This window comes from Nerophis ophidion, linkage group LG15 (genome assembly GCF_033978795.1).
Source record: "Nerophis ophidion isolate RoL-2023_Sa linkage group LG15, RoL_Noph_v1.0, whole genome shotgun sequence".
NCBI classification, from domain to species: Eukaryota; Metazoa; Chordata; class Actinopteri; order Syngnathiformes; family Syngnathidae; genus Nerophis; species Nerophis ophidion.
Genome location: NC_084625.1, coordinates 45,366,920 through 45,393,376, shown reverse-complemented (window position 1 = coordinate 45,393,376; position 26,457 = coordinate 45,366,920). Strand labels below are relative to the sequence as shown.

The following is a 26,457-nucleotide window of genomic DNA, read 5'->3' as shown; positions in this document are numbered from 1 at the left end:
AGCGCCCCTCGTGACCCCAAAGGGAATAAGCGGTAGAAATGGATGGATGGAAGTTTTAAATCTCTAGATCAACATTAGTGGAAAAAAAATTTTAAAACACCAAATATGCAATTTTTTCACCCAATAACTTTTTTATGTGGAATATTTGAGATTATATAATGTTTGGAGCCTTATTTTTGGATTTTGATTCATTATTTTTTGAGCAATGACACTTAAAACAAATCACACTAAAATAATTGGGGATCCAAAAGTGTCCTGCTCATTAAAGTGTTCAAAAATAAATACATTTTTTTACTGTTAACTTTCAGCACAATAATCTCGAGATCAACTTCAGATATATCCGTCAATTTTAAGTTTTATTGTTGTTTGCATTTTGTTTTAAGCCCTTCTTTTAAAAAATAGCTCAGTTTTTTATATGGCAGAACACGAAATATGCAACGTTTTCCCCCAAAAATATTTCAAAGTGGAATATTTAATGTGACTAAATCGGAGCCTTGAATAGGTCAATAATTCAAAATGACAATGATTTTGATTCATTATTATTTCATGAAGAAAGAAACAGCCTGCATGGCAGCTTTGTGTTATAAGAGTAAGCGTTGCAACAATTTCTTGTTACATTTCACCTGTTTGCTCTTTTATACCACTGTCCTACAGAAACCATATTAAAACAAAAAATACATTTTTTCCCATCTTTTTCCGTTTTCATACATGTTTTAATTGGCTCCAGAGAGCCACTAGGGCAGCACTAAAGAGCCGTGTGTTGTCGACCCCCGGCCTATATTATGCTCGTTTGGATGAAGTCATGCTAACCCAGGGGTCGGGAACCTTTTTGGCTGAGAGAGCCATGAAAGCCAAATATTTAAAAATGTATTTCCGTGAGAGCAATATCATATTTTTTAACAATTTATACAACTAAATGCGTGCATTTTTTAAGTAAAACCAACATTTTTAGAGTATAATAAGTCTGTAATTCTTTTTAATAACATTGTTATTTCTTGAACAGGTGCGGTAGTAAACGGATGGATGGATTAAAATACATGAGAATGTTTTGTATTTTAAACGTTATATTTAACATTGTGATTACCAGCGGAATTATTCATTACTTATAGTGTTAAGCAATGTCAGATAAAATTAATCTGAGAACCAGATGCAGTCATCAAAAGAGCCACATCTGGCTCTAGAGCCATAGGTTCCCTACCCCTGTGCTAACCTTTATGCCAAGCTAAATTTGTTTCTACCAAAAACTTGAAAAAATGCCATGTATTTTATGCAGAGATGATGACAAAAAAAGTTATGTTGTAACTTTTATTTGCAAACACACAAACATAAAAAAGACACAAACTGGAAAGTGTTTAAAAAAAATACATTCACAAAACATGTACCCAAATAGTTTACATGCAGAGACTGAGCTGCTTCACAGCTTACGACTGTGATATTTCATTTGAGGTACAATGACCGGATGGAAAGAATACGGCCAACACCAACTTCCCTGACAAGTGCTGCACAGTCCACTTTGTAAGAAGAATCCCTAGAAATGACATAATAGTAGTTTGTTGTTATGGGACACAATCAGATGGACTAAATCTAACAAACAAAAAGCTTCTCCTTGAATATCGAACTATCAATAAAATCAGATCTTTGGTCCTGTTCTGGTTTCCACAATGGTAACTGACATCTAATGAGGTTGATTTAAGAAGACATGTTCTGCATATTCATTGCCCCGATCAAAGAAGGAAAAGTAACAAATACAAAGCAAACAATGAACCTTCTTTTTGCCTTTTGACCTTTCCATATGAGAACACACAACATGACCAGGTGTATGCTGCATGTTTCTATGACAACAGCAATGTGTGCGTGGAGCATCACAGTGGAACTACCTGGGGACCAAAATCACAGCAAAAGGAAACAACTTAAACATTGAGCGCGCTGGAGGCTCGTCCTTTAAGGCATTTTAGGTACTTCTGCACGCCGACAACATCACAGTGGAGAAGATGATCAATTGATGCCAGTTTAAGCAGACCTTCTGAGATTGTTTGCCTTGGACTGAGTTGTTCACAACAACTAATAAGTACACATGCAGGCTCCAGAACCCCCCCCGCGACCCCAAAAGGGATAAGCAGTAGAAAATGGATGGATGCTTGTGTGCGCTGATGGAAAACTTGGCTTTCAAAGAGGCTATCAAACATATGTACATGAGTACATACTATTTACACGAACCCTTTGTTAAACAAGGGGTGGAAGCAAAATGTGAACACAAACTCCTGTCTAATGGAGTCGGTCAAATGCGGAGCACCTAAAAGTTGTAACTAATGACATCATCCTCATTGACATTTCCAACTGCACCGCCCTCCTTGCTGCAGGACACTTCCTAACACAAAGGTATTGTTTCTAATACACAGTCAATAGGAGTGAGAGGTAACATTACTCTCCAATAACTTTTGTAGCTTAGCTTTGTCTCGGTTTGTTTTACCAAAGACTTTTTTGAAGTGAAAAGCGGACTTCAAGGCAATGGAGTCGAGCCGAGCCGGTCCAGTGTTGTCCAGTGTTTTACACACGTTCTGAAACAATCAGATAAAACCAAAAACTGCACTCAATGGTCCAAAAATGCCTTCTTTTCACCAAGTGGTGTTGCTCAGCTGAGTTCCATTTGAAAGATTCCCTAAATACCCGACCCTTATCTGAACCAAAACACTTGAGTCCAACTTAGTGGGTTAAATGCTGAAGCTGAAGTGTGCTTGGTGAAAAGAGGAGCAGTGTGTAGCACAGGTGGTTGGTAGTAAGTGCAGCCATCACACTCCTCGTCTCCTCTTGGCTCCATCCCAGCTCCCATCCGAGGCCCAGGGAATGGAATGTCACGCAGCAAAATGGCTCTCAGCCTCTATTTGCAGCATCTGCCAGACACTGCGCGGCTTTATTAAGTTCCCCTTCAATCCTTTTCACCTTTCAGCTGTGAAATCTCTCCTTCCCTTGACCCCGTACTTTCACAAAGTCTTCTGATGCCCGTTGGCTGAGAGCTTCCCAGATTCGGGGTCAGTAGGGCTGTTTGACAGTTGCAATTTATCCAGACCTGGCCGGGCGAGGTAAGACGTAAGACACCAAACCCTTCCAGTCTTGTCACTGCGCAATTTGCCCAACTTACCTAAGGCCTTGAGGAGCTCTTCTCGTACGGCCGAGGTGAACTTCCTGACCAGACAGAGCGTGGTCACGACGGCAAAGAGAAGGTTGTACGAGACCACGATGTAAAAGTTTCCCAGCCAGTTGAATCTCCCAAAATCTCCCAACAGATCAAACCTGGTAATGCCTGGGGAGGAAGTGGACGCTCATTAGAAAAAGGCAAAAGATGAACAAGCCCATGTTTGAGTGGTGAAAAGGCAGCATCAAGCAGCCTGGAACTCAGGGAATGTTGGGACGTAATTAACAACCTCTGCAGCGCTCTGGAAATGGGCGAGTTGGCAGATGACTAAGCACTGCAGTTTTGCAGGACGACTCATCTCTTCACAAAGATTAAGGTGTGGTTCTTCCTCTTTTCCCTGCTTTCAAAATGATGGTGCATCCAATAACACGGACACCAAGTGTTCAGAGGAAGCTACCAAACCAGCGATTTATTGATATAAACGATATATTGCAGGTTTGTCTCTCTGTGATATAGAAAATGATTATCGTAATATTTCCTTCCATCCATCCATCCATTGTCTACCGCTTATTCCCTTTCGGGGTCGCGGGGGGCGCTGTCGCCTATCTCAGCTACAATCGGGCGGAAGGCAGGGTACACCCTGGACAAGTCGCCACCTCATCGCAGGGCCAACACAGATAGACAGACAACATTCACACACTAGGGCCAATTTAGTGTTGCCAATCATCCTATCCCCAGGTGCATGTCTTTGGAAGTGGGAGGAAGCCGGAGTACCCGGAGGGAACCCACGCATTCACGGGGAGAACATGCAAACTCCACACAGAAAGATCCCGAGCCTGGATTTGAACCCAGGACTGCAGGAACTTCGTATTGTGAGGCAGACACACTAACCCCTCTGCCACCGTGAAGCCCCTATCGTAATATTTGATTACCATATTTCTTTTAAATTGCCACAGGGCATATAATAATAATAATAATAATGGATTAGATTTATATCACGCGTTTCTATTATTATATACCCAAAGTGCTCACAGAGAAGTGGGAACCCATCATTGATTCACACTTGGTGGTGGTAAGCTACATCAGTAGCCACAGCTGCCCTGGGCTAGACTGACGGAAGTGTGGCTGCCAGTTTGCACCTACGGCCCCTCCGACCACCACCAATCATTCATTCATCATTGTGAGCGACACCGGGGGCAAGGATGAAGTGTCCTGCCCAAGGACACAATGGCAGCGATTTTGGATGTCAATAGGTGGGTAGCGAACCTGCAACCCTCAGGTTTCTGGCACGGCCGCTCTACCCACTACGCCATGCGCCTGCCTTGAATTACTGCCGTGTCAAACTCGCTTCGCCAAATAATTAGCGCTTGCTTCGTATTACCGACAAGTCAAACTTGTGACACTTCCCCTGTCATCATTTTCAAAATCGAGGAGGCTGATTTCAATACCGGTAATTTTAAATCGCATAAAGTGAAGAAGATTAAGAACTATTCAGTAAGATTTAAGGTCCAAGCTTACATCACACTCAAATTTGTACTGCATGCCTTTGGTAAGTGCCGGAGTGAGAAGAGGTTTTAAAATAATTAGTGCATGCTTACTTTTACCGCATGCCTTTAGGTAAGCGCAGGAGTGAGAAGAGGTTTTAAATTAATTAGCGCACCGGCGACAATTCAAGGAAATACGGTATATGTTCTCACACAGTTGCTTTTAGCTGCGGGCATTATGTTACTGGCATTTCTCACTCCTTCTCGTCTCCTTCTCACACAGACAGAAAACAAGCCCGCCTTCTTACATACGTCACATACTCTCGTGCGTCTAGTGTCTTACGCTCTCGCCTCAGCTAACGTTAGCATGGCTAACGTTAGCTGAGGCAGGTCGAGTTGCTTTTAGCTGCTGGCATCACACAACAGGCGTTTCTCACTCCTCCTCGTCTCTCATTCTCACAGAGACGAAAACAAGCCCGCTTTCTTACATACGTCACATACTGTCGCGCGTCTAGCGTCCGACCAGAGAGGTAGCATCATGGCTAACGTTAGCTGAGGAAGGTCGAGCCAGCGGAGCTTGTGACGATACAAGAGAGAGAGGGTGCGAAACTGATCACAAATGGAGGAAGAACAATAAATGCCCAAAATAAAGAGCAGGGGATCCATCATCTGGCGGTGGTTTGGCTTCAAGTGGGAAGATATTCAGCAGACAACAGCAATATACAAAGTAGGCAGCAGAAGTGTTGCTACAAAAAGGTAGCAACACTATTCATTTGTTCTTTCATTTAAAAAGTCACCCGTGAGAGAATGAAGAGTATTTAATAAATACAGTTTTGGTCAATTGACTTAGTTGTGATTTCCTTCTCTGCATGAAAGTTTAAAAGTAGCATATGTTAATGTGGTATGAAGAAGAATGTTTTAATGTAGACACATAGAATCATCATACTGCTGTGATTATATGCATCAAGTGTTCATTCAAGGCTAAGGCAAAATATCCCAATATGTATCGTATATCGCAATATGGCATAAAAATATCGCGATATTAATAAAAGCCAATATCGCCCAGCCCTAATTGGACGCAATTGTTTTATGTGATTAGTACAAACTGCTGGCCTTGCCAGCTCCCTTTATCAAGGACTTTGATGCAGAACTAACATTTGCTTTGGATCATCTCAACACAGAAATGAGAAAGAAGACGTCATTTGGTATCTCCTGTTATATTTTATGTTATGGCATCATGGCATGGCGGCGCCCGGACGGGCTGCGACACTGCGGTGCTCTTGCTAAAGATGGAACTTTTGGCGGAAATGCCGGACAGTTCTGCAGACTTCATGGCTGGCTCGCATCGTGGTCACTCCGTGATCACGTACGACCGCCAGACACTTCTGGATATGGACATATCGGGCCGTTTTGGACTGATAGACGCGGGCGTGCTAAACATGCTAACTAGCATGGGGATACGTCGGCGGCTACATCCAGCGGCCTGTGAAGCAGCGGAGTCTAGTAGCAGCGGGGGCCGTCTACGGAGCAGACGCCAGCGGTGTGATCGGAAACGCGGATGTCGAGCGGGGCTAAAAACAAAGCAGAAGGCTAATCCCCACAGAACACCACTTCCCTCCACCCTGAAGACGGATTTAAATAAAGGATGCGAGACTACTGGTCTAGGTAAGGAGTCTGTTAAATTAGAACAAGTTTTTTCTGCTTTGAGTGTTTCAGAGTTGGACATGTGTTTTACTGAGGTGGCTAACTATGATGCGTGCAGTTTATCAAAGCAACAAACAATCGGAAAATCCCCGTTACTGAGGTGGCTAACCATGATGCGTGCAGTTTATCAAAGCAACAATCAAACAATCGGAACATTCCCGTCGTATCAATTCCTAGATATGGTCGTAATTATACTGAATGCACTGGGCATAATAAACACAACATTATTAATATTGCTACTACGGATAATTTGATCAAAAATTCCCTAAAACAGCCCACTACCTATACTGTAGGTTTTTTAAACATAAGATCATTGTCTCCCAAAACGTTGTTAGTTAATGATATCATCAGAGACAACAATCTTAACGTCATCGGTCTCAGCGAAACCTGGCTTAAACCAAACGACTTTTTTGCGCTAAATGAGGCATGTCCTCCTAACTTTACACATGCGCATATTGCCCGTCCGCTTAAAAGGGGTGGGGGGGTTGCACTAATATACAACGAAAACTTCAACCTTAGTCCTAACATAAATAATAAATATAAATCGTTTGAGGTGCTTACTATGAGGTCTGTCACACCGCTGCCTCTACACCTGGCTGTTATCTACCGCCCCCCAGGGCCCTATTCGGACTTTATCAATGAATTCTCAGAGTTCGTTGCTGATCTAGTGACACACGCCGATAATATAATCATAATGGGGGACTTTAATATCCATATGAATACCCCATCGGACCCACCGTGCGTAGCGCTCCAGAGTATAATTGATAGCTGTGGTCTCACACAAATAATAAATGAACCCACGCATCGCAACGGTAATACGATAGACCTAGTGCTTGTCAGGGGTATCACCGCTTCCAAAGTTACGATACTCCCGTATACTAAAGTATTGTCCGATCATTACCTTATAAAATTCGAGGTTCAGACGCATGTTCGTCAAACTAATAATAATAATAACTGCTATAGCAGCCGCAACATTAATACGGCCACAACGACAACTCTTGCTGACCTACTGCCCTCGGTAATGGCACCATTCCCAAAGTATGTGGGCTCTATTGATAACCTCACTAACAACTTTAACGACGCCCTGCGCGAAACCATTGATAACATAGCACCGCTAAAGTTAAAAAAGGCTCCAAAAAAGCGCACCCCGTGGTTTACAGAAGAAACTAGAGCTCAGAAATTATGCAGAAAGCTGGAACGCAAATGGCGCACGACTAAACTTGAGGTGCACCATCAAACATTTAGTGATGGTTTAATAACTTATAAACGCATGCTTACCTTAGCTAAAGCTAATTATTACTCAAATCTCATCCACCGTAATAAAAACGATCCTAAATTTGTGTTTAGTACGGTAGCATCGCTAACCCAACAAGGGACTCCTTCCAGTAGCTCCACCCACTCAGCTGATGACTTTATGCAATTCTTTAGTAAGAAAATTGAAGTCATTAGAAAGGAGATTAAAGACAATGCGTCCCAGCTACAACGGGGTTCTATTAACACTGACACGATTGTATATACGGCGGATACTGCCCTCCAAAATAGTTTCTCTCGTTTTGAGGAAATAACATTAGAGGAATTGTTACAACGTGTAAATGGAATAAAACAAACAACATGTTTACTTGACCCTCTTCCTGGGAAACTGATCAAGGAGCTCTTTGTATTATTAGGTCCATCAGTGCTAAATATGATAAACTTATCACTTTCCTCGGGCACTGTTCCCCTAGCATTCAAAAAAGCGGTTATTCATCCTCTTCTTAAAAGACCTAACCTCGATCCTGACCTCATGGTAAACTACCGACCGGTGTCTCACCTTCCCTTTATTTCAAAAATCCTCGAAAAAATTGTTGCGGAGCAGTTAAATGAACACTTAGCGTCTAACAATCTATGTGAAACCTTTCAATCCGGTTTCAGGGCAAATCACTCGACGGAGACAGCCCTCGCAAAAATGACTAATGATCTATTGCTAACGATGGATTCTGATGCGTCATCTATGTTGCTGCTCCTCGATCTTAGCGCTGCTTTCGATACCGTCGATCATAATATTTTATTAGAACGTATCAAAACACGAATTGGTATGTCAGACTTAGCCCTGTCTTGGTTTAACTCTTATCTTACTGATAGGATGCAGTGTGTCTCCCATAACAATGTGACCTCGGACTACGTTAAGGTAACGTGTGGAGTTCCCCAGGGTTCGGTCCTTGGCCCTGCACTCTTCAGCATCTACATGCTGCCGCTAGGTGACATCATACGCAAATACGGTATTAGCTTTCACTGTTATGCTGATGACACCCAACTCTACATGCCCCTAAAGCTGACCAACACGCCGGATTGTAGTCAGCTGGAGGCGTGTCTTAATGAAATTAAACAATGGATGTCCGCTAACCTTTTGCAACTCAACGCCAAAAAAACGGAAATGCTGATTATCGGTCCTGCTAGACACCGAACTCTATTTAATAATACAACTCTAACATTTGACAACCAAACAATTAAACAAGGCGACACGGTAAAGAATCTGGGTATTATCTTCGACCCAACTCTCTCGTTTGAGGCACACATTAAAAGCGTTACTAAAACGGCCTTCTTTCATCTCCGTAATATCGCTAAAATTCGCTCCATTCTGTCCACTAAAGACGCTGAGATCATTATCCATGCGTTTGTTACGTCTCGCCTCGACTACTGTAACGTATTATTTTCGGGTCTCCCCATGTCTAGCATTAAAAGATTACAGTTGGTACAAAATGCGGCTGCTAGACTTTTGACAAGAACAAGAAAGTTTGATCACATTACGCCTGTACTGGCTCACCTGCACTGGCTTCCTGTGCACTTAAGATGTGACTTTAAGGTTTTACTACTTACGTATAAAATACTACACGGTCTAGCTCCATCCTATCTTGCCGATTGTATTATACCATATGTCCCGGCAAGAAATCTGCGTTCAAAGGACTCCGGCTTGTTAGTGATTCCCAAAGCCCAAAAAAAGTCTGCGGGCTATAGAGCGTTTTCCGTTCGGGCTCCAGTACTCTGGAATGCCCTCCCGGTAACAGTTCGAGATACCACCTCAGTAGAAGCATTTAAGTCTCACCTTAAAACTCATTTGTATACTCTAGCCTTTAAATAGACTCCCTTTTTAGACCAGTTGATCTGCTGTTTCTTTTCTTTTTCTTCTATGTCCCACTCTCCCCGCTGCTGATCCGCCTCCGCTTGGGATGGTTTCCTGGTGGCTCCGCTGTGAACGGGACTCTCGCTGCTGAGTTGGACCCGCTTTGGACTGGACTCTTGCGACTGTGTTGGATCCATTGTGGATTGAACTTTCACAGTATCATGTTAGACCCGCTCGACATCCATTGCTTTCCTCCTCTCTAAGGTTCTCATAATCATTATTGTCACAGACGTCCCACTGGATCATTATTGTCACCGATGTCCCACTGGGTGTGAGTTTTCCTTGCCCTTATGTGGGCCTACCGAGGATGTCGTGGTGGTTTGTGCAGCCCTTTGAGACACTAGTGATTTAGGGCTATATAAGTAAACATTGATTGATTGATTGATTGATTTTCAGTGGTCAAATTGATAGGCTAATGGATTCAGTGTGAAAAAGATGTATTTACAGCCACAGTAAGCACTTGGAAGGCATCGAGGAACTTTAATAAAACTGCCATAGAAGAGACGCTGGGCAGCGATGATGGCAGACCTCAGTGGTCAGCTGCTCATCAATTTCTTCCTCGATTTTGTTCACGTGAGAACATGTGTAGTGGTATTGGCGAGGTGGAGCATGGGCGAACACAGAATCAAGCTTTGGAATGTAATACTTGGGTCAGTACACTTCAATAATGCTATGTACTTCTACCCCAATTGGGACACTGTCAAAGGAGATGTTAGCATTATTTACCTTCTTCTTAATATCCTTTTAGGGCTGGCCTTTTTTTAATATCTCGATATTTTTAGGCTATATCGCAATACACGATATTTTGCCTTGGCTTTGAATGAACACTTGATGCATATAATCACATCAGTATGATGATTCTATGTGTCTACATTAAAACATTCTTCTTCATACTGCATTCATATATGCTACTTTTAAACTTTCATGCAGAGAAGGAAATCACAACTAAGTCAATTTAACCAAAACTGTATTTATTAAACAGTTATCAGCAGGTGACTTTTCAAATGATGCTACATATTAGCAGTAATGCTACTTTTTGTAGCAACGCTTTTGCCCCACACTTGAAAAATTAAAGTTGTCTGTTCGACATATTCCCGCTTGAAGCCAAACCATCGCCAGACGATGGACCCCCTGCTGTTTTTATTGGGAATTAATTCTTCCTTCATTTGTTACCAGATTCGCACCTTCTTTCTCTCGTATTACCACTCGTACGGCTTTGCTAGCATCACAGTTAACGTTACCCATGCTGCTACCTCTCTGCTGGGCGAGGGCGTATAGGTATGTGACGTATGACGTGACAGTATGTGACGTGTGTAAGAAGGTGCGCCTGCTTGTCTGTGAGAAGGAGACAAGGAGTGAGACACGCCTGTAGTGTAATGCCCGCAGCTAAAAGCAACTGTGTGAGAACGTATACTCCAATATCACCATATAGTCATTTTCTCTTCACAGAGACAAACCCGTGATATATCACATATATCGATATATCGCCCAGCCCTATATACATTATTGCAAATTAATTCCTTACCTTCTGCTACTTAGCCACAATGACAACTATTAAAGGTGGTAAGTGTCCATTACTGTGTACTTATTATTTTGAGTGCAACATCCAAGTACTGTCGGTGCACTGCATTTTGGCGTACTTCGCAATGTGCTCGCGCTCAAAAGACACTAAAACCTGATCTACTAAAGGTTTGCATGTAACTTGATAGCACGCGTCAAAGCTGATCTATTAAGTTTTTGTGCGATGAGGATTGTGTGTCTTTAAAGAACCTCATTTTTCGGAGTATAAGTCACTCCTGCCGAAAATGCATAATAAAGAACGAAAAAAACATATATAAGGCGCACTGGTGTATAAGTCGCATTTTTTTATAGAGAAGCTGGACAGGACAATTTTTTTTTTTAAGACTTTAGTTTAGGCGGTGGCACTTTGTTGTTAAGGCGGCCGCCTTGAATATATTTATTGAATAATACTTCAACAAAATATGAATGTAAGTTCATAAACTGATAAAAGAAACGCAACAATGCAATATTCAGTGTTGACAGTTAATTTTTTTGTGGACATGTTCCATAAATATTGATGTTAAAGATATCTTTTTTTGTGAAAAAATGTTTAGAATTAAGTTCATGAATCCAGATGGATCTCTACTACAATCCCCAAAGAGGGCACTTTAAGTTGATGATTACTTCTATGTGTAGAAATCTTTATTTATCATTGAATCACTTGTTTATTTTTCAACAAGTTTTTAGTTATTTTTATATCTTTTTTTCCAAATAGTTCAAGAAAGACCACTACAAATGAGCAATATTTTGCACTGTTATACAATTTAATAAATCAGAAGCTGATGACATAGTGCAGTATTTTACTTCTTTTTCTCTCTTTTTCAACCAAAAATGCTTTGCTCTGATTAGGGGGTACTTGAATTAAAAAAAATGTTCAAAGGGGGTACATCACTGAAAAAAAGATGAGAACCACTGATCTAAAATGTGCTGATTTGTCTATCTATCCGAGGAAAGGTGGTACGGATTATAGTTCTGTGCTTAATGTTCCACAACATACCGAAACACCACGGTCAATGAAATGAGTGTCTCGCAAAAACACGCACAAACCTAATTTAATTAGGGAGATCTGCACCACTTATGCACATTAATTGCAGCCATGATGTGCATACTAATAGTACACACAATTTTGTAGTATGCATACGTGGTTTAGTGCTTATTTGGGACCTGAGTAGATCAGAACTTAAATGTGCTAATTGAGACATACTTCGTCATGCATGCTAACAGGCTGAATTCTACTTGTGCTAAACTCACTCATGTTCTTCTACGGTTCTGTAGATGGCGCTAATGATACAAACCATAGCATTACCGAAAAGTTGTGAAGTCAAGCATGTGGCGTAACACTTTTGTCAGTGCACATTTCCCACAGACGCGCACAAAAACATTCAAATCCCCATTTATAGTTTCAGGTCTTTTTTTTTTTTTTTCTTTTGCACTCAGGGAGTCCTTTTCATCTATTCAGCGTCACAAAGCAGAACCTGTTGATCAGTTGTAAAGCTTCCCGTGAGTCACTGTATGCACACACACACACACACAGTGATGCTATTTGAGCAGCTGTGCATGTTTATTGCTGCCATTGTGATGCCATGCTGCTGCTCCCCTCAACTTTAGCAGCTATGGGATAATAGCAACATACGTTTGGCCCGGGCGGCGGCAGGAGGGTTTCACCCGACTCGTGTGTCTCAATGAGCGTTAAACACAGAGCTGTACTCACCTAAAGTTCTGGACATGACGGGTAGGGCTGAACTCAGCACTAAGATGGACACACAGCATCCAATGATCTACAAATGAAAGTTTGAGAAGTATGACAAGTGGGCGGCCACACACGTTCACACAGCACTTGATGTTCACTTATTGTACAGTCGCTGCCTGCCAAGTTACTCGTTACCAGCTTCTCCGCCGCCAGTTAACAAGGCCCGCCACTCCCAAACTCATTACCAAGTGAATAGGTACCACTGTGGGGCCTCCCGCCCTCTGATGTACAAGAAAAGAGCTTGCACTTTGCTGCTGTTTGCGCAGCCCACAAACAAATATTGGACAGCTCCACTAAAGCCATTGAGGGACAACATCAGTGGGTATTTGGAGGAAATAGATTAAACACCTTCACAAGGTTCTCAGCACCCCCACTTCAGCCCATTTTTACCGTTGTCATGGTTGTATCATCCTTCCTGGGAGTGAGCCCCTCAAAAAGGCGAAGGCTGTAGAATCCCAGCACAGAGGAAGCCATCAAATAGCTGGTCAGCCAATCAGTCAAGGACCAAATCAAGAATGAAAGAAAGCAGCTTCACCCCAGTCGTCCTTCTCAGCGGGCGTGAGTCTTCACCTTTTCAGCGTTTCATAAAAGGTGACAACATGTCTTCCGGAAGGTGTGGGACTCAACTATGTCCTGAGTAAACAAAGCTGCCCTGACATTGTTGCTCTTGGCCGTGGAGCATGATAGGGGGTGGTGGGGGGTCACTGAAAGGATACAACATGAGGATGATCTCCAACACGGCTTGGGCCACGCCAAAGGGGGACAGGGACATGCTCCCGATGCCGTGTTCCTGCAAAGTGGAAGAAAAGCTGCGTTATTTGTATGAATGAATGAAATTAGTTTATTTCAGTCATATACCGCATTTCCTTGAATTGCCGCCGGGTATATAGTATGCGCCTGCCTAGAATTACTGCCGGGTCAAACTCGTTTCGCAAAATAATTAGCGCATGCTTAGCAATACCGCCAGCTCAGGATTAATGCCGGGTCAAACTCGTTTCGCAAAATATTATTTTTTATTAGCGTATGCCTAGAATTTCCGCCGGGTCAAACTCGTCACATCACAAGTGACACTTCACCTGTCATCATTTTCAAAATGGAGGAGGCTGATTTCAATCATTTGAAATCTCATAAAGGGAAGAAGATTAAGAGCTATTCAGTATTAAGTTACAAGCTATTGAATATGCTAAAAAGAACAGTAAGCAGCTATGTTCATTAATATGCCGTAGCTGCGTGTGTCAAATATGAGTCATTAAATGACTCCCGCCTCCTGGTGGTAGAGGGCGCTAGTGATCCTCCTTGCGACAACTCGGCTGCAGAAGAAGTGACAAGCAGCAAGAGTGAGCAGTGATCGTTTATTGTTTCCTCTCGCTTGCACTTTTAACATGGAGGATTACATATCTAAAATAAAAGTTTTATAAACTGGACTTTCAATCGAAGCAGGAGGTAATAAAGGAAGATCTCCATCGAGACAGAGAGACTTTTAAAACTGAAGAAAGATAAGAAAGACTTCTACAAGTTATTGATGCTTTTGATCAGAAGGAGCTGCGCATGGACTTCTTTTATAAGTGAAGGGAAGACCATAATAAAGTTTTTTTTTTTATTAAATGTGCTTTTCATGATGGTGTCCTTACATCACACTCAAATTTATAAGCGCAGGCCTAAATTTACCGCATGCCTTTGGTAAGCGCCGGAGTGAGAAGAGGTTTTAAATTAATTAGCGCCCCGGCGGCAATTTAAGGAAATACAGTAATCGATTAACCATTTTGTGTGATCAGTTGAACAGTACAGCTTATTCATATCAACAATCATATACATAAACACACAAAAGAAAAGAAAAAGAATGACCGAAAAAGGAATAGGCTGAAAACCAAAGCTTATATTTACCTATCCTACACCTTCACTGTAAATTAAAACTGCGACTTAAAATCTGAAAAATACAGTATTTGGCACAAATAACTGAAAATAAAGTTGACATTAAACCGGTCCGTGGTACAAAAAAGGTTGGAGATCCCTGATTTATATGCCTAAAAATATATTGTGGTAACATTGTTATTGCAAGAGGCTGCAATATATCAAGCTAGGTTTTAGGCCACATCGCCCACACCTACGTGCCACCACTTCTGGTTCTGACACCTTCACCATGACCCTTGGCAATTGCCTCACAAACTGCTTGCACTCTTCCATCTTCATCTACTATTCAAATCAATTCAGCGGAGAAAGATGTCGACTTTGGTTGCACAAAATACTTTAATTTGTCACAAATGCACGTTTGACCTTGTAATTTGTGCGCCTGTGTGTCACTTTAGAGCAGGCCTGGGCAATTATTTTGACTCGGGGGGCCAAATTTAGAGGAAAAAATCTGTCTGGGGGGCGGTATATCTGTTTTCAGGAAAACTAATACAAAACCTCACAATAAAGTCTGATTGAATGCTAAAAATTTTATGACAGACCGCCTTAAAAACGGAATGAAATTTAAATTTTCTCATTGAACGATAAAATCCTGAATATTGACAACATATGAACGTCACACCCCCTCTCAATCGACATATTTTACAATTAAGTGAAACGCAACACACAGCGAAATATGAACGTGAGGGGTAAAAAAACATCTACAAGCTGATATATGTGATAAATCACTAAGCTTTAGAACTTCATTGTAAAAATCTCCTTCCACATCTGTCCCTGACAGCCACATTTCAGGCTGGCCGCTCTGGAAACACCCTGTGGAAACACTCCCCACCCACAGTGCTTGATGCCTCGTCTGACCGGCTGTGGTGTAGATTACCATAGTAACTAGTAGGGTTGTACGGTACACGGGTATTAGTATTCTATCGCAATACTAATGAATCATATTCGGTAACATACCGCCTCTGAAAAGTACCAGTCCGCCACACCCTAAGATTTTTTTGTTAAAATAAAGCTAATAATGCAATTTTTTCTGGTCCCCTTTATTTAGAAAAGTATTAAAAAGTACCAGAAAAATATCAAAATAATATTGCTATCAGGACACTAGTCACTAAAATATCATGCAAAAGCGCAGATTCCAACCATTGAAATACTTAATATAGTTCCAGAGTTATGGTCATTTGAAAAAATCACTGCACATCAAAATGGCAGCTACACTTTTCATCTTAAAGATCTAAAAAAAATATTTGGGAATGTCCGGCAGGCCAGATTGAAAAGCTCAACGCAGTGGTTTTTCAGTGATATACCCCCTGTGAATTTTTTTTCAATTCAATTACCCCCTAATCAGAGCAAAGCATTTTTGGTTGAAAAAAAGAGATAAAGAAGTAAAATACAGCACTATGTCATCAATTTCTGATTTATTAAATTGTATAACTATGCCAAATATTGCTCATTTGTAGTGGTCTTTCTTGAACTATTTGGAAAAATAGATAGTGTTGGCCCTGCGATGAGGTGCCGACTTGTCCTGGGTGTACCCTGCCTTCTGCCCGATTGTAGCTGAGATAGGCGCCAGCGCCCCCGCGACCCCGAAAGGGAATAAGCGGTAGAAAATGGATGGATGGATGGATGGATATAAAAATAACTCAAAACTTGTTGAAAAATAAACAAGTGATTCAATTATGAATAAAGATTTCTACACATAGAAGTAATCATCAACTTAAAGTTCCCTCTTTGGGGATTGTAATAGAGATCCATCTGGATTCATCAACTTCATTGTAAACATTTCTTCACAAAAAAAGAAATCTTTAACATCAATATTTATGGAACATGTCCACAAAAATGAATATTGCATTGTTGCATTTCTTTTCACAGTTTATGAACTTATATTCATATTTTGTTGAAGTATTTTTCAATAAGTACATTTATAAAGGATTTTTGAATTGTTGCTATTTTTAGAATATTTTTAAAAAATCCTACGTACCTCTTGGCATACCTTCAAGTACCCCCATTTGAGAACCACTGGCTTAACGGGCCTTAATTTCTCCAGGTCTGCTTTAGAGACCTGTTTCGTTCATTTGTCCCATTTTTTCGTAAGATTGTCAGTTATTTAACAAAAAAACATCTGAATTGGGCACAATACCCTGCAGTGTGAACGTAGCATTAGCAAAAAAGGCATTCCCCCACTAGAAGAGTGACCCGATCCGAGTGGCTTGGTAGTGAATGGAAGTTCCAATCACGACACGGTACAATATGTGAACAGGTGTTCCAACAAAAAAACGGCACATTGATTTGAATGAGGGGAGCGTGTGTGCCAAAAAACATCAAAACAAGACAACAAATACTTGAGCAAACACACGAGGCCTTTTGAAGGTGAAGCAGGAACAAGACGTCCATGGACATGCTCCGCACATAGTCTGCATGATAAATATTTGCTTTTCCGACATTCTTTGTGTCCTATTGTGTGCGACACTCTCAAGTCCACAAGGAAGACGTGACCGCCAATGGCTCACTTTTTTTGACTGGAGACCTCAGCCAAAGAAGTTAGCTTGACAAAAACAACTTCCACTCATGTCCATGGAAGATTGTGAAATATAAAGCGGTCGGTTTCTTGGAATTGAAAGCAAGGTCATTTTGAGGATTGTGTCACTGCAGCGAGGTGTGTCTGTCATTTTTAATCGCAAGCAAGACTTCTCAGCATAATGCAGTACGAGCTGAATAATAAATATCATGTAGAATTATGACCTTTGTGACAGTGTCAATAAAAGCTGACAGGTTTCATTAAATGTATGGAAAGACAAAACACGGCCCTGAGTCACATTGTGGAATATAGTCCAACTTTTAGATGATTCTTTCTAATTACATTTTAGATCTTTCTGAGCCATCTCCAGTGTCGTTATCTTGATTTGTTTGGTAAAAAAAAGGCAGACGGGGGTAGGGAGGGCTGGTCTGGCAGGTTGTTTCATGCCTTTTTATGCTACTGTCAACCCTTGGAGCAAACTGCAGAGCCATGCTGCAGTGCCTTACACCGCCAATTAGCAGACACCATGTGATGTCATTTATTAATGGAGGGAGGGTGTGTGTGTGTGTGTGTGTGTGTGTGTGTGTGTGTGTGTGTGCACGCTGGCATATGCGCTAGCTTAGGACCGCAAACTTTCTCAGTTGACTTTTGTTCATTGCAGTAGCAGTAAAGGGTGAACTGGGGGTGGTGTCTGCAGTCTTTGCAGAGCAGAAAAACCGACTTAGTTCGGTATACCTCTATTGTGGACTTGCAGTGACAGATGAGCCGGATGTGTGATTAAGGAATGGGAGGCAGGCCAAAGACAAAGCGTTTGCTCGGCATCATCCTTCATTGGAGGAATCCCAGTGAAGATTTGTGTTATCTGTGGCGTAGACCCAAGTGTATTACGACTGCGGCGGACTCATCAATTCTCAATAGTTGACTATTAAATAACCGTAGGGCAGAACGTTTGACATCATTTACTGTTGTCTGACTGAATTCTCATTTCAAATAAAAAAAGGTCCCGTTTGAATGTTCGGCACCCCTGTTTCCACGCCAGTGTTGTATTGATCAGAATACCGTATCTGACGTCATGTTGCACTTCTTTAGACGGCAAACTTGCAGATTTTAAGTGTACGGCAGCACCATGAGGGAGGAGTTTAGCCCCATACCACCATATATACACGGATGTGATCAGGGAAATACAAAAAAACATATACCGTATTTTTCGGAGTATAAGTCGCTCCGGAGTATAAGTCGCACCTGCCGAAAATACATAATAAAGAAGGAAAAAAAAACATAAGTCGCACTGGAGTATAAGTCGCAATTTTGGGGGAAATTTATTTGATAAAGCCCAACACCAAGAATAGACATTTGAAAGGCAATTTAAAATAAAGAGTGTACGTTATATGAGGCATAAATAACCAACTGAGAAGGTGCCTGGTATGTTAACGTAACATATTATGGTAAGAGTCATTCAAATAACTATAACATATAGAACATGCTATACCTTTACCAAACAATCTGTCACTCCTAATCGCGAAATACCATGAAATCTTCTTCCTCGGTGTCGCTTCTAAATAATATTATTTGATATTTTACGGTAATGTGTTAATAATTTCACACATAAGTCGCTCCTTAGTATAAGTCGCACCACCGGCCAAACTATGAAAAAACCTGCGACTTATAGTCCGAAAAATACGGCAGTAAGGATTAGAGATGTCCGATAATATCGGCCGATATATGCTTTAAAATGTAATATCGGTATCGGTTTCAAAAAGTACAATTTACGACTTTTTAAAACGCTGCTGTATGAAGTGGTGCACGGACGTAGGGAGAAGTACAGAGCGCCAATAAACCTTAAAGACACTGCCTTTACGTGCCGGCCCAGTCACATAATATCTACGGCTTTTCACACACACAAGTGAATGCAAGGCATACTTGGTCAACAGCCATACAGGTCACACTGAGGGTGGCCGTATAAAGAACTTTAACACTGTAACAAATATGCGCCACACTGTGAACCCACACCAAACAAGAATGACAAAACACATTTCAGGAGAACATCCACACCGTAACACAACAGAACAGATACCCAGAACCCCTTGCAGCACTAACTCTTCAGGGACGCTACAATACACCGCTACCACCTCCCCCCCCCAACAACCTCCTCATGCTGTTGACCAAGTATGCTTTGCATTCACTTGTGTGTGTGAAAAGCCGTAGATATTATGTGACTGGGCCGGCACGTAAAGGCAGTGTCTTTAAGGTTTATTGGCGCTCTGTACTTCTCCCTACGTCCGTGTACCACTTCATACAGCAGCGTTTTAAAAAGTCGTAAATTTAACTTTTTGAAACTGATAAGTTCCGATATTACATTTTAAAGCATTTATCTGCCGATAATATTGGCAGTCTGATAGTATTGGACATCTCTAGATGGAACCTTGAGGAACACTACTAGTACAACTAAAGAAGTAGAACACATGACGACTGACTGCATCTGAAGCTACAGCAGCACCTGAATAATAAATGACATTGCAAAAAACATTTGTGAATAGCAAAAAGGAGAGGACTTACAGGGGTGCTTTGAGGAATGCCTCAGTTATTTTTCTAGCAAAGTTACAATTATGTAAAAATGTCAATATAAAGATCTACCAAAGTGTTTAGTGTGGCCCAAATTCCTCTACAACTTTAGTGGGTTTTTTTTTTAAAGAATTTGATGCAGAAAAGTTTGTCTCCAAGTTTTGAACTCGGTAGCCAGTATGGTGTCATCCCTGGGTCGATTTGGCCCCCAGTTTGACAGTTGAGTAGCGCTGATCTAGTGCAAAGGTGCCTCTACCTTTGAAATATGTGATTCTTCTGTTTTTTAAGGCGAAAATGGTCATTCTTGTCAGGGAGGGGGGCTCGCTGCCTAAAGGCCTGGGATGATAATCAATCGATGGAAATGAACCTGATCATTTTCTGGCCCGGACAAGGTGCGTGCGTGTTTGATGTCCTCGTCTCTCGGCAGGCAGCAAATGAGTTCATTCTGTGCATCTGGTTTGGCACCTGGTCGCGTTTTTTCCATGGTGGGAATACAATGAATGGAGTGAGCCCTCTTGTCATCCAAGTCAAATCTGCGTCAGATTTGATATTTACACTGCATTTGTGATGTCTTAATACTAAAAATCTCTTATCAACATCCAGCAACACATAGTAACTATTGCAGTGACTATCATTGACTGGAATAACATTAATAACATCAGTTAACTGCATATTTCTTCTGAGTTCTGCTGTGATAATACCATTTATATTTTCTCATAGTTTACAACTCAATTACTGTTTATTAGTATTCTACTAATCGCTAATTAGCTTCTATGCTAGGCGAAATTTGGGAAAGTTACATCTGTGCATATGAAGGGAATCATGATTTAATCATATCTACTGTGTCTTGTACACAGAAGCCAAGCAACTTGAAATAAACCATACTTGGCAAATTAGCTTCAATTACAGTGCATGATGTTAGCCACATTTGCAGATAAAGCATCTTTGCTTACAAGTAACGTGTCTTACCATGAATTAATTAACGTGGACCCCAACTTAAACAAGTTGAAAAACGTATTCAGGTGTTACCATTTAGTGGTCAATTGTACGGAATATGCACTGTACTGTGCAATCTACTAATAAAAGTTACAATCAATCAATCAATTAGCACCAAACACTAATCCTGTACAAAATATAAAGAACAGTGGAACCTTGATTTACAAACTTAATTGTGTTTTAACATGGTTTGTTAACCAAAAAGTTTGTATAGTGATGCAGAGTGAGATGATTGAGGGAACCCCTCATGAAACAGTTCTGTAGAGATGAAGTAGTCTTGTTCCCCATAAGAATCAATGTAAACATGAGTAATTGGTCTAGTCTTGACAAAAGTTCCTATTTTAGTAAAAACTAGAGATGTCCGATATTATCGGACTGCCGATAAATGCTTTAAAATGTAATATCGGAAATTATCGGTATCTGTTTCAAAAAGTCAAATGTATGACTATTTCAAACGCCGTTGTACAGAGTGGTACACGGAAGTAGGGAGAAGTATAGAGCAGTTTGCGTTTCCCAGTCATACTTGCCAACCCTCCCGATTTTCCCGGGAGACTCCCGAAAATCTCCCGGGGAAACCATTCTCCCGAATTTGTCCCGATTTCCACCCAGACAACGATATAGAGGGCCTGCCTTAAAAGGCACTGCCAGCCCAATATCATAATATCTACGGCTTTTCACACACACAAGTGAATGCAAGACATTTTTGGTCAACAGCCATACAGGTCACACTGAGGGTGGCCGTATTAACAACTTTAACACTAGGGGTGTAACGGCAGGTGTATTTGTATTGAACCGTTTCGGTCCGGTTCGGAGGTGTACCGAACGAGTTTCCACACGAACATATTAAGTAGCGTACCGCACGTTGTGTAAACAATGCACACCGAAGCAAAACACACGGCATACTAGCAGCGACCGGGCTAGATTTATCACATTTGATTTTTTTTTATCTATAGCAGGGGTGTCAAATGTGTGCCCCGGAAGCCATTTGCGGCCCACAGCTAATGTTTTAAAGGCCAATGGCACATTCTCAAAATACTATTAAAATGAACAAAAGTGAAATAAAAAAGCTTAAAGGCTAAATGTAATTTAGAAAAAGTTACAACGTTGACGAATAAAACGAAGCTTTTTTTTTTCTTTCAAACTGTCATTTCTCAAAACATAATATTGAATCGAAATCAATGTTATTATGAATTATTGACCTTTCCCAGGTTCCCATTACTTCACATCAAATATTCCACTAAGAAAAATATTTTTGGTGGAGGTTTTTGCAAATTTGGTAAAAAAGATAACCAAAATATCTATATTTTGTTGTTTTCTTACTGTACCGAAAATGAACCGAACCATGGCTTCTGAAGCGAGGTACGTACCGAACCCAAATTTTTGTGTACCTTTACACCCCTATAACCTGTAACCCCTGTTACAAATATACGCCACACTGTGAACCCACACCAAACAAGAATGACAAACACATTTCGGGAGAACATCCGCACCGTAACACAACATAAACACAACAGAAAAAATATCCAGAACCCCTTGCAGCACTAACTCTTCCAGGACACTACAATATACACCCCCCCCCCTAGCCCCTTCCCCCCCCCCATCCCCCTTAACATTCTCATGCTCTCTCAGGAAGAGCATGTCCCAAATTCCAAGCTGCTGTTTTGAGGTATGTTAAAAAAAATAATGCACATTGTGATTTCAATAATAAATATGGCAGTGACATTTTAGTATTGTTTTCCATAACTTGAGTTGATTTACTTTGGAAAACCTTGTTACATTGTTTAATGCATCCAGCAAAATCACAGCAAAATTAGGCATAATAATGTGTTCATTCTACGACTCTATATATCGGTGTTGGACAATATCGGAATATCGGATATCGGCAAAAAAGCCATTATCGGACATCTCTAGTGCGATCTTATGTGCTCTCTTTTTCATCATTCGGGCTATTTAACTGGTGGCCCAAAGGTTCATTTAAAAAAACTTGTGAGAAACTCAAATTTTTGCAGCAACAGATTCTTAAAAACACTAAAGTGCTGACAGGTCAGTTGCAATTATTTTGCCCATATGCGACCTGGACTCATTGGACATCCGACCCTGCAGTGCGAACGAAAGCCATAGAGATGATCTTTGACTAGCGAAAAAAACAGCAGAGCGCTCCTCTGACAAAATAAACACACCAAAGTCAAATGTCTACTATAGAGGACGGTGGTTCTCTGTATTATATACAAAATAAGACAAATAGTGAAGGGGGAAGTCTTAACTTCGTGGAAATGTGGTTGCCAAAACAATTAAGTTGAATCTAGATAGTCCAGTTTGATTGCCTTCTTGGCAAGTCGATGACCTCACTAAACCATCCAATCTCTGCCCTGTTTATTTGTTCATCTCAGTGCTTTAGCCTTTTTATTTGCGGTAGAAAGTCGGAAAAGAGAATAACTTACTTGCAATTCGCTCTGCTCTCTAATAAGACAAAAACAACACCGTAGATTTTTACCATCTAACATTTCGGATCCAACTATTCCCAAGTCGAAGTCGGTGCCTTCATTTCAACTCCTGTGCGTCAGCAAACAATTTGTGACGTCACAGTCAGCAATCCATCACTAAAGCGTTTGGACTTATAGTCCACTTAAGAAAGTACTGACTTTTATTAGTCCCCTTTCGTGCATGTAAAAGAAGCTTTTGGCTCGTCTCCACGCCCCCTAGGTTTTGCTTTTTTTCCCTAACCTAATGCACCTGCTTGGCCTCTTCATCGTGGTCATCATGGTGTCGCAGCACTTCCATGCTGTGCTGCTCAGCATGCTTAGCAGGGAAGGGAAGGCAAACATTGACAGGGCAAATCCATTGTGTCCTCCCCACTCAACATTTGACTTTCCCACAGTCTCTGCTGCTCCACGTCATGACGGACACTTCCTCGAATGATTTTGTCCTCCCAGTAGGAGTTGTCTACCAGAGCTGCAAAGATGCACTATGGTGTCTTTTCTTAAGAAATAAAAGTTAGGCTGTGTGGGTAGTACTCCTTGAAGAAGACTATTTTCTGTTCCTAGTGCTTTAAACAGTATGTAGTGGCAGCAATCTAGTCTTAAACCAATCAATGGAAATGCCAGGAATGAGCAGGAGGAAGTGGATTTCGTATGTGTGTATGAGAGCAAAAAAGGGAAAATTTAGAAAAAAGCTGAAATACATTTTGAAAATCAAAACTAAATTTCCTGCTATTCAGTGCATTTATACACTATATTTTTTTTACCTTTAGATATATTCTCATCTACCAATCTCATTTGGCTGTCTATTTGACACTTTTTATTTTGTTAGTGGATAATTTACTCACATTATCTACATTGAAAATGTAATAAAATAAAAATCTATACCATGCATGCAAAGAACTCCGAAAACACTTCCCATTTGGCATACTTTCAGTGGTGTGACCTCTGTTTACATGTATGCATGTCAAAAATAAACCTTCTCCCTGACTACTAATAAAAAACTCTACTAGTACTACAACTAGTGTTGTTTTGGTACTGGTACCAAAATGTACTTTGATACTTTTCTAAATAAATAGGACCACAAAAAGTGCCATTATTGGCTTTATTTTAACAAAAAATCTTACGGTACATTAAAACTATGTTTCTTATTACAATTTTGTCCTTAAATAAAATAGTGGACATACGAGAACAATTTTATTTTATTAGTGAGTAAGCAAACAAAGGCTCCTAATTTGACTGCTGACATATGTTATATTGTGTCATTTCTCCTTTTAATATTTTGTCTAAATTATGAAGGACAAGCTGTAAAAAAATAACTATTATTCTACTTGTTCATTTACTGTTAATATCTGCTTACATTCTCTGTTAACATGTTCCATCTACACTTCTGTTAAAATGTAATAATCACTTATTCTTCCGTTGTTTGATACTTTACATTAGTTTTGGATGATACCACAAATTTGGGTATTAATCCGATACCAAGTAGTTACAGAATCATACATTGGTCATAATTTAAGTCCTCACGTGTCCAGGGACATATTTCCTGAGTTTATAAACATAATATACATAAAAAAATTGACTTTTTTTGTGCTATAAAATATCGATGTAATCGTAGTAGCATTAACTAGATACGCTCTTGTACTTGGTATCATTACAGTGGATGTAAGGTGTAGATTAACATTGTGACGCCGGTGAGTTATTGTATCGTCCTACGGTGTGTGGTGAAGCATGTTTTGCTATTCCTTGTCTTACTTTATTTGTCGCCATGGAGACAAGGATTAGTGATTTAGAAGTAGATAAAACATTGCCGACTGCGGATGGACGTTAGCCTCTGACTAGCTAGCCATGTCTTAAAGCACTTCTTCCTGAGGGCGTTTCAGTGTTATAATTTCACCTTTATCGTTAGTTTTTAGGCCAAAATGCATCCGTTCTTCCTTTTCTGTCTACACACTGTGTCTGCTTGTAAGTACTCTGTGATTGTGGGCTGCCGAACATGCTCCTTTGCTCTCGTTAAACCAGCAATGTGACAGCGGGCCATCAAGCCCGTTAAAAAAAAGTTATAAACATTTTAGAGGCGGTATAATTTTGAATATGATTCATTAATATTGCAGTACTTTACTAGTACCGGCATACCGTACAACCCCAACTACTACTGGTTTGGAACTAGGATTGAAATCATCCAAATATGATTAGCAGCAAAGTAGATGACTCAGAGAGCAAACAGTGGCAACAAAAAGTAAGCTAGCTAGATGATAATGCTGCATGATTAATCAAAACCGAATCGACATCAATGTTTTAATTAGTGTGGTTGATAACCGCAAGATGCTGAGTTATTTTTTCTCTCTCCGCCGTTGACTGGCAATTTGAGTGACAGACATGTTGGCCAATTAGAATTGTTGAGACTCGCGTTTGTTCGTCTCTCGCTTCAAACAGGAAGAAAGACGTCTTACTTTGTGCATCGCTCTATCACCTAGCTAGTTAATTTAACAGTGGATATAGCTGAACGGAGTGACCCCTCTTTTCAGTCATGAACAATCTTTGTCTCGGCGGAGACTGAAGCGGGGCCGCGTGCCGACACACACAGTACGACTCGCCGGTGGGAAATGCAGCAAACTAACACAAATTACGAGGAAAAAGATTATAAAGCCAAATGTCCCATTGTGGGAATATTTCAGTCTCAACTGGGATGGGCAAAATGAGCCCATCAACACGGACGAACGAGCGAAAATGCAGTCTCAATCACGCGATAACAATAAAAAGATGTAATTTTTCCATCTGGTAAAAAAAAATGCACTTTAAGATGATTAACTTGAATTCAGGTTAAATTTTTTCTTACAGAAATTTGTCCTTTTTTTTTTATATTTAGGATAAAGTTATTTACCTTCCAATTACAGTACAATGGTAAACAATTCTACAGTAATGACAAATACAAGTTTATATCATTTTAAATGGTTATTGCATTATTATATATTATGATTACATTATAAACATTGTAAAGTTTGTATCTAATATGTATTCCGTTAAAGAGCATGATGTAGACAAAAGATCAGAGTCAGAGCACCTTGAGACTAGAATGTTAATTGACAGTCTAAAAGTAACATGTATTCCTTCACTTGTTATTTTTGCAGTTTTATGCAATTTTATGTATAAAATAGCAAATCGAATCGCAATTTTGGAGGAAAAAAAAAAATCGCAATAAGGTTAT

The 26,457-nt window shown here is 40.5% G+C and overlaps 1 protein-coding gene across 3 annotated transcripts in view; it reads right to left on the bottom strand.

The window, feature by feature from the left end:
- Window positions 1-1,291: 1,291 nt before the first annotated feature.
- lmbr1 (limb development membrane protein 1) overlaps window positions 1,292-26,457 on the bottom strand; it is a 73,086-nt gene continuing 47,920 nt past the window's right edge. For 2 of the 3 annotated variants that reach the window (XM_061922249.1, XM_061922248.1), the window contains exons 13-17: window positions 13,508-13,581; window positions 13,182-13,272; window positions 12,753-12,819; window positions 3,140-3,301; window positions 1,292-3,067 (exon numbers count right to left, since the gene is read on the bottom strand). In XM_061922249.1, coding sequence (XP_061778233.1) covers window positions 2,982-3,067; window positions 3,140-3,301; window positions 12,753-12,819; window positions 13,182-13,272; window positions 13,508-13,581 — 480 coding nt within the window. In that variant the 3' untranslated portion in view covers window positions 1,292-2,981. The remainder of the gene's footprint in view (window positions 3,068-3,139; window positions 3,302-12,752; window positions 12,820-13,181; window positions 13,273-13,507; window positions 13,582-26,457) is intronic. The other variant, XM_061922250.1, reaches the window with a different exon arrangement.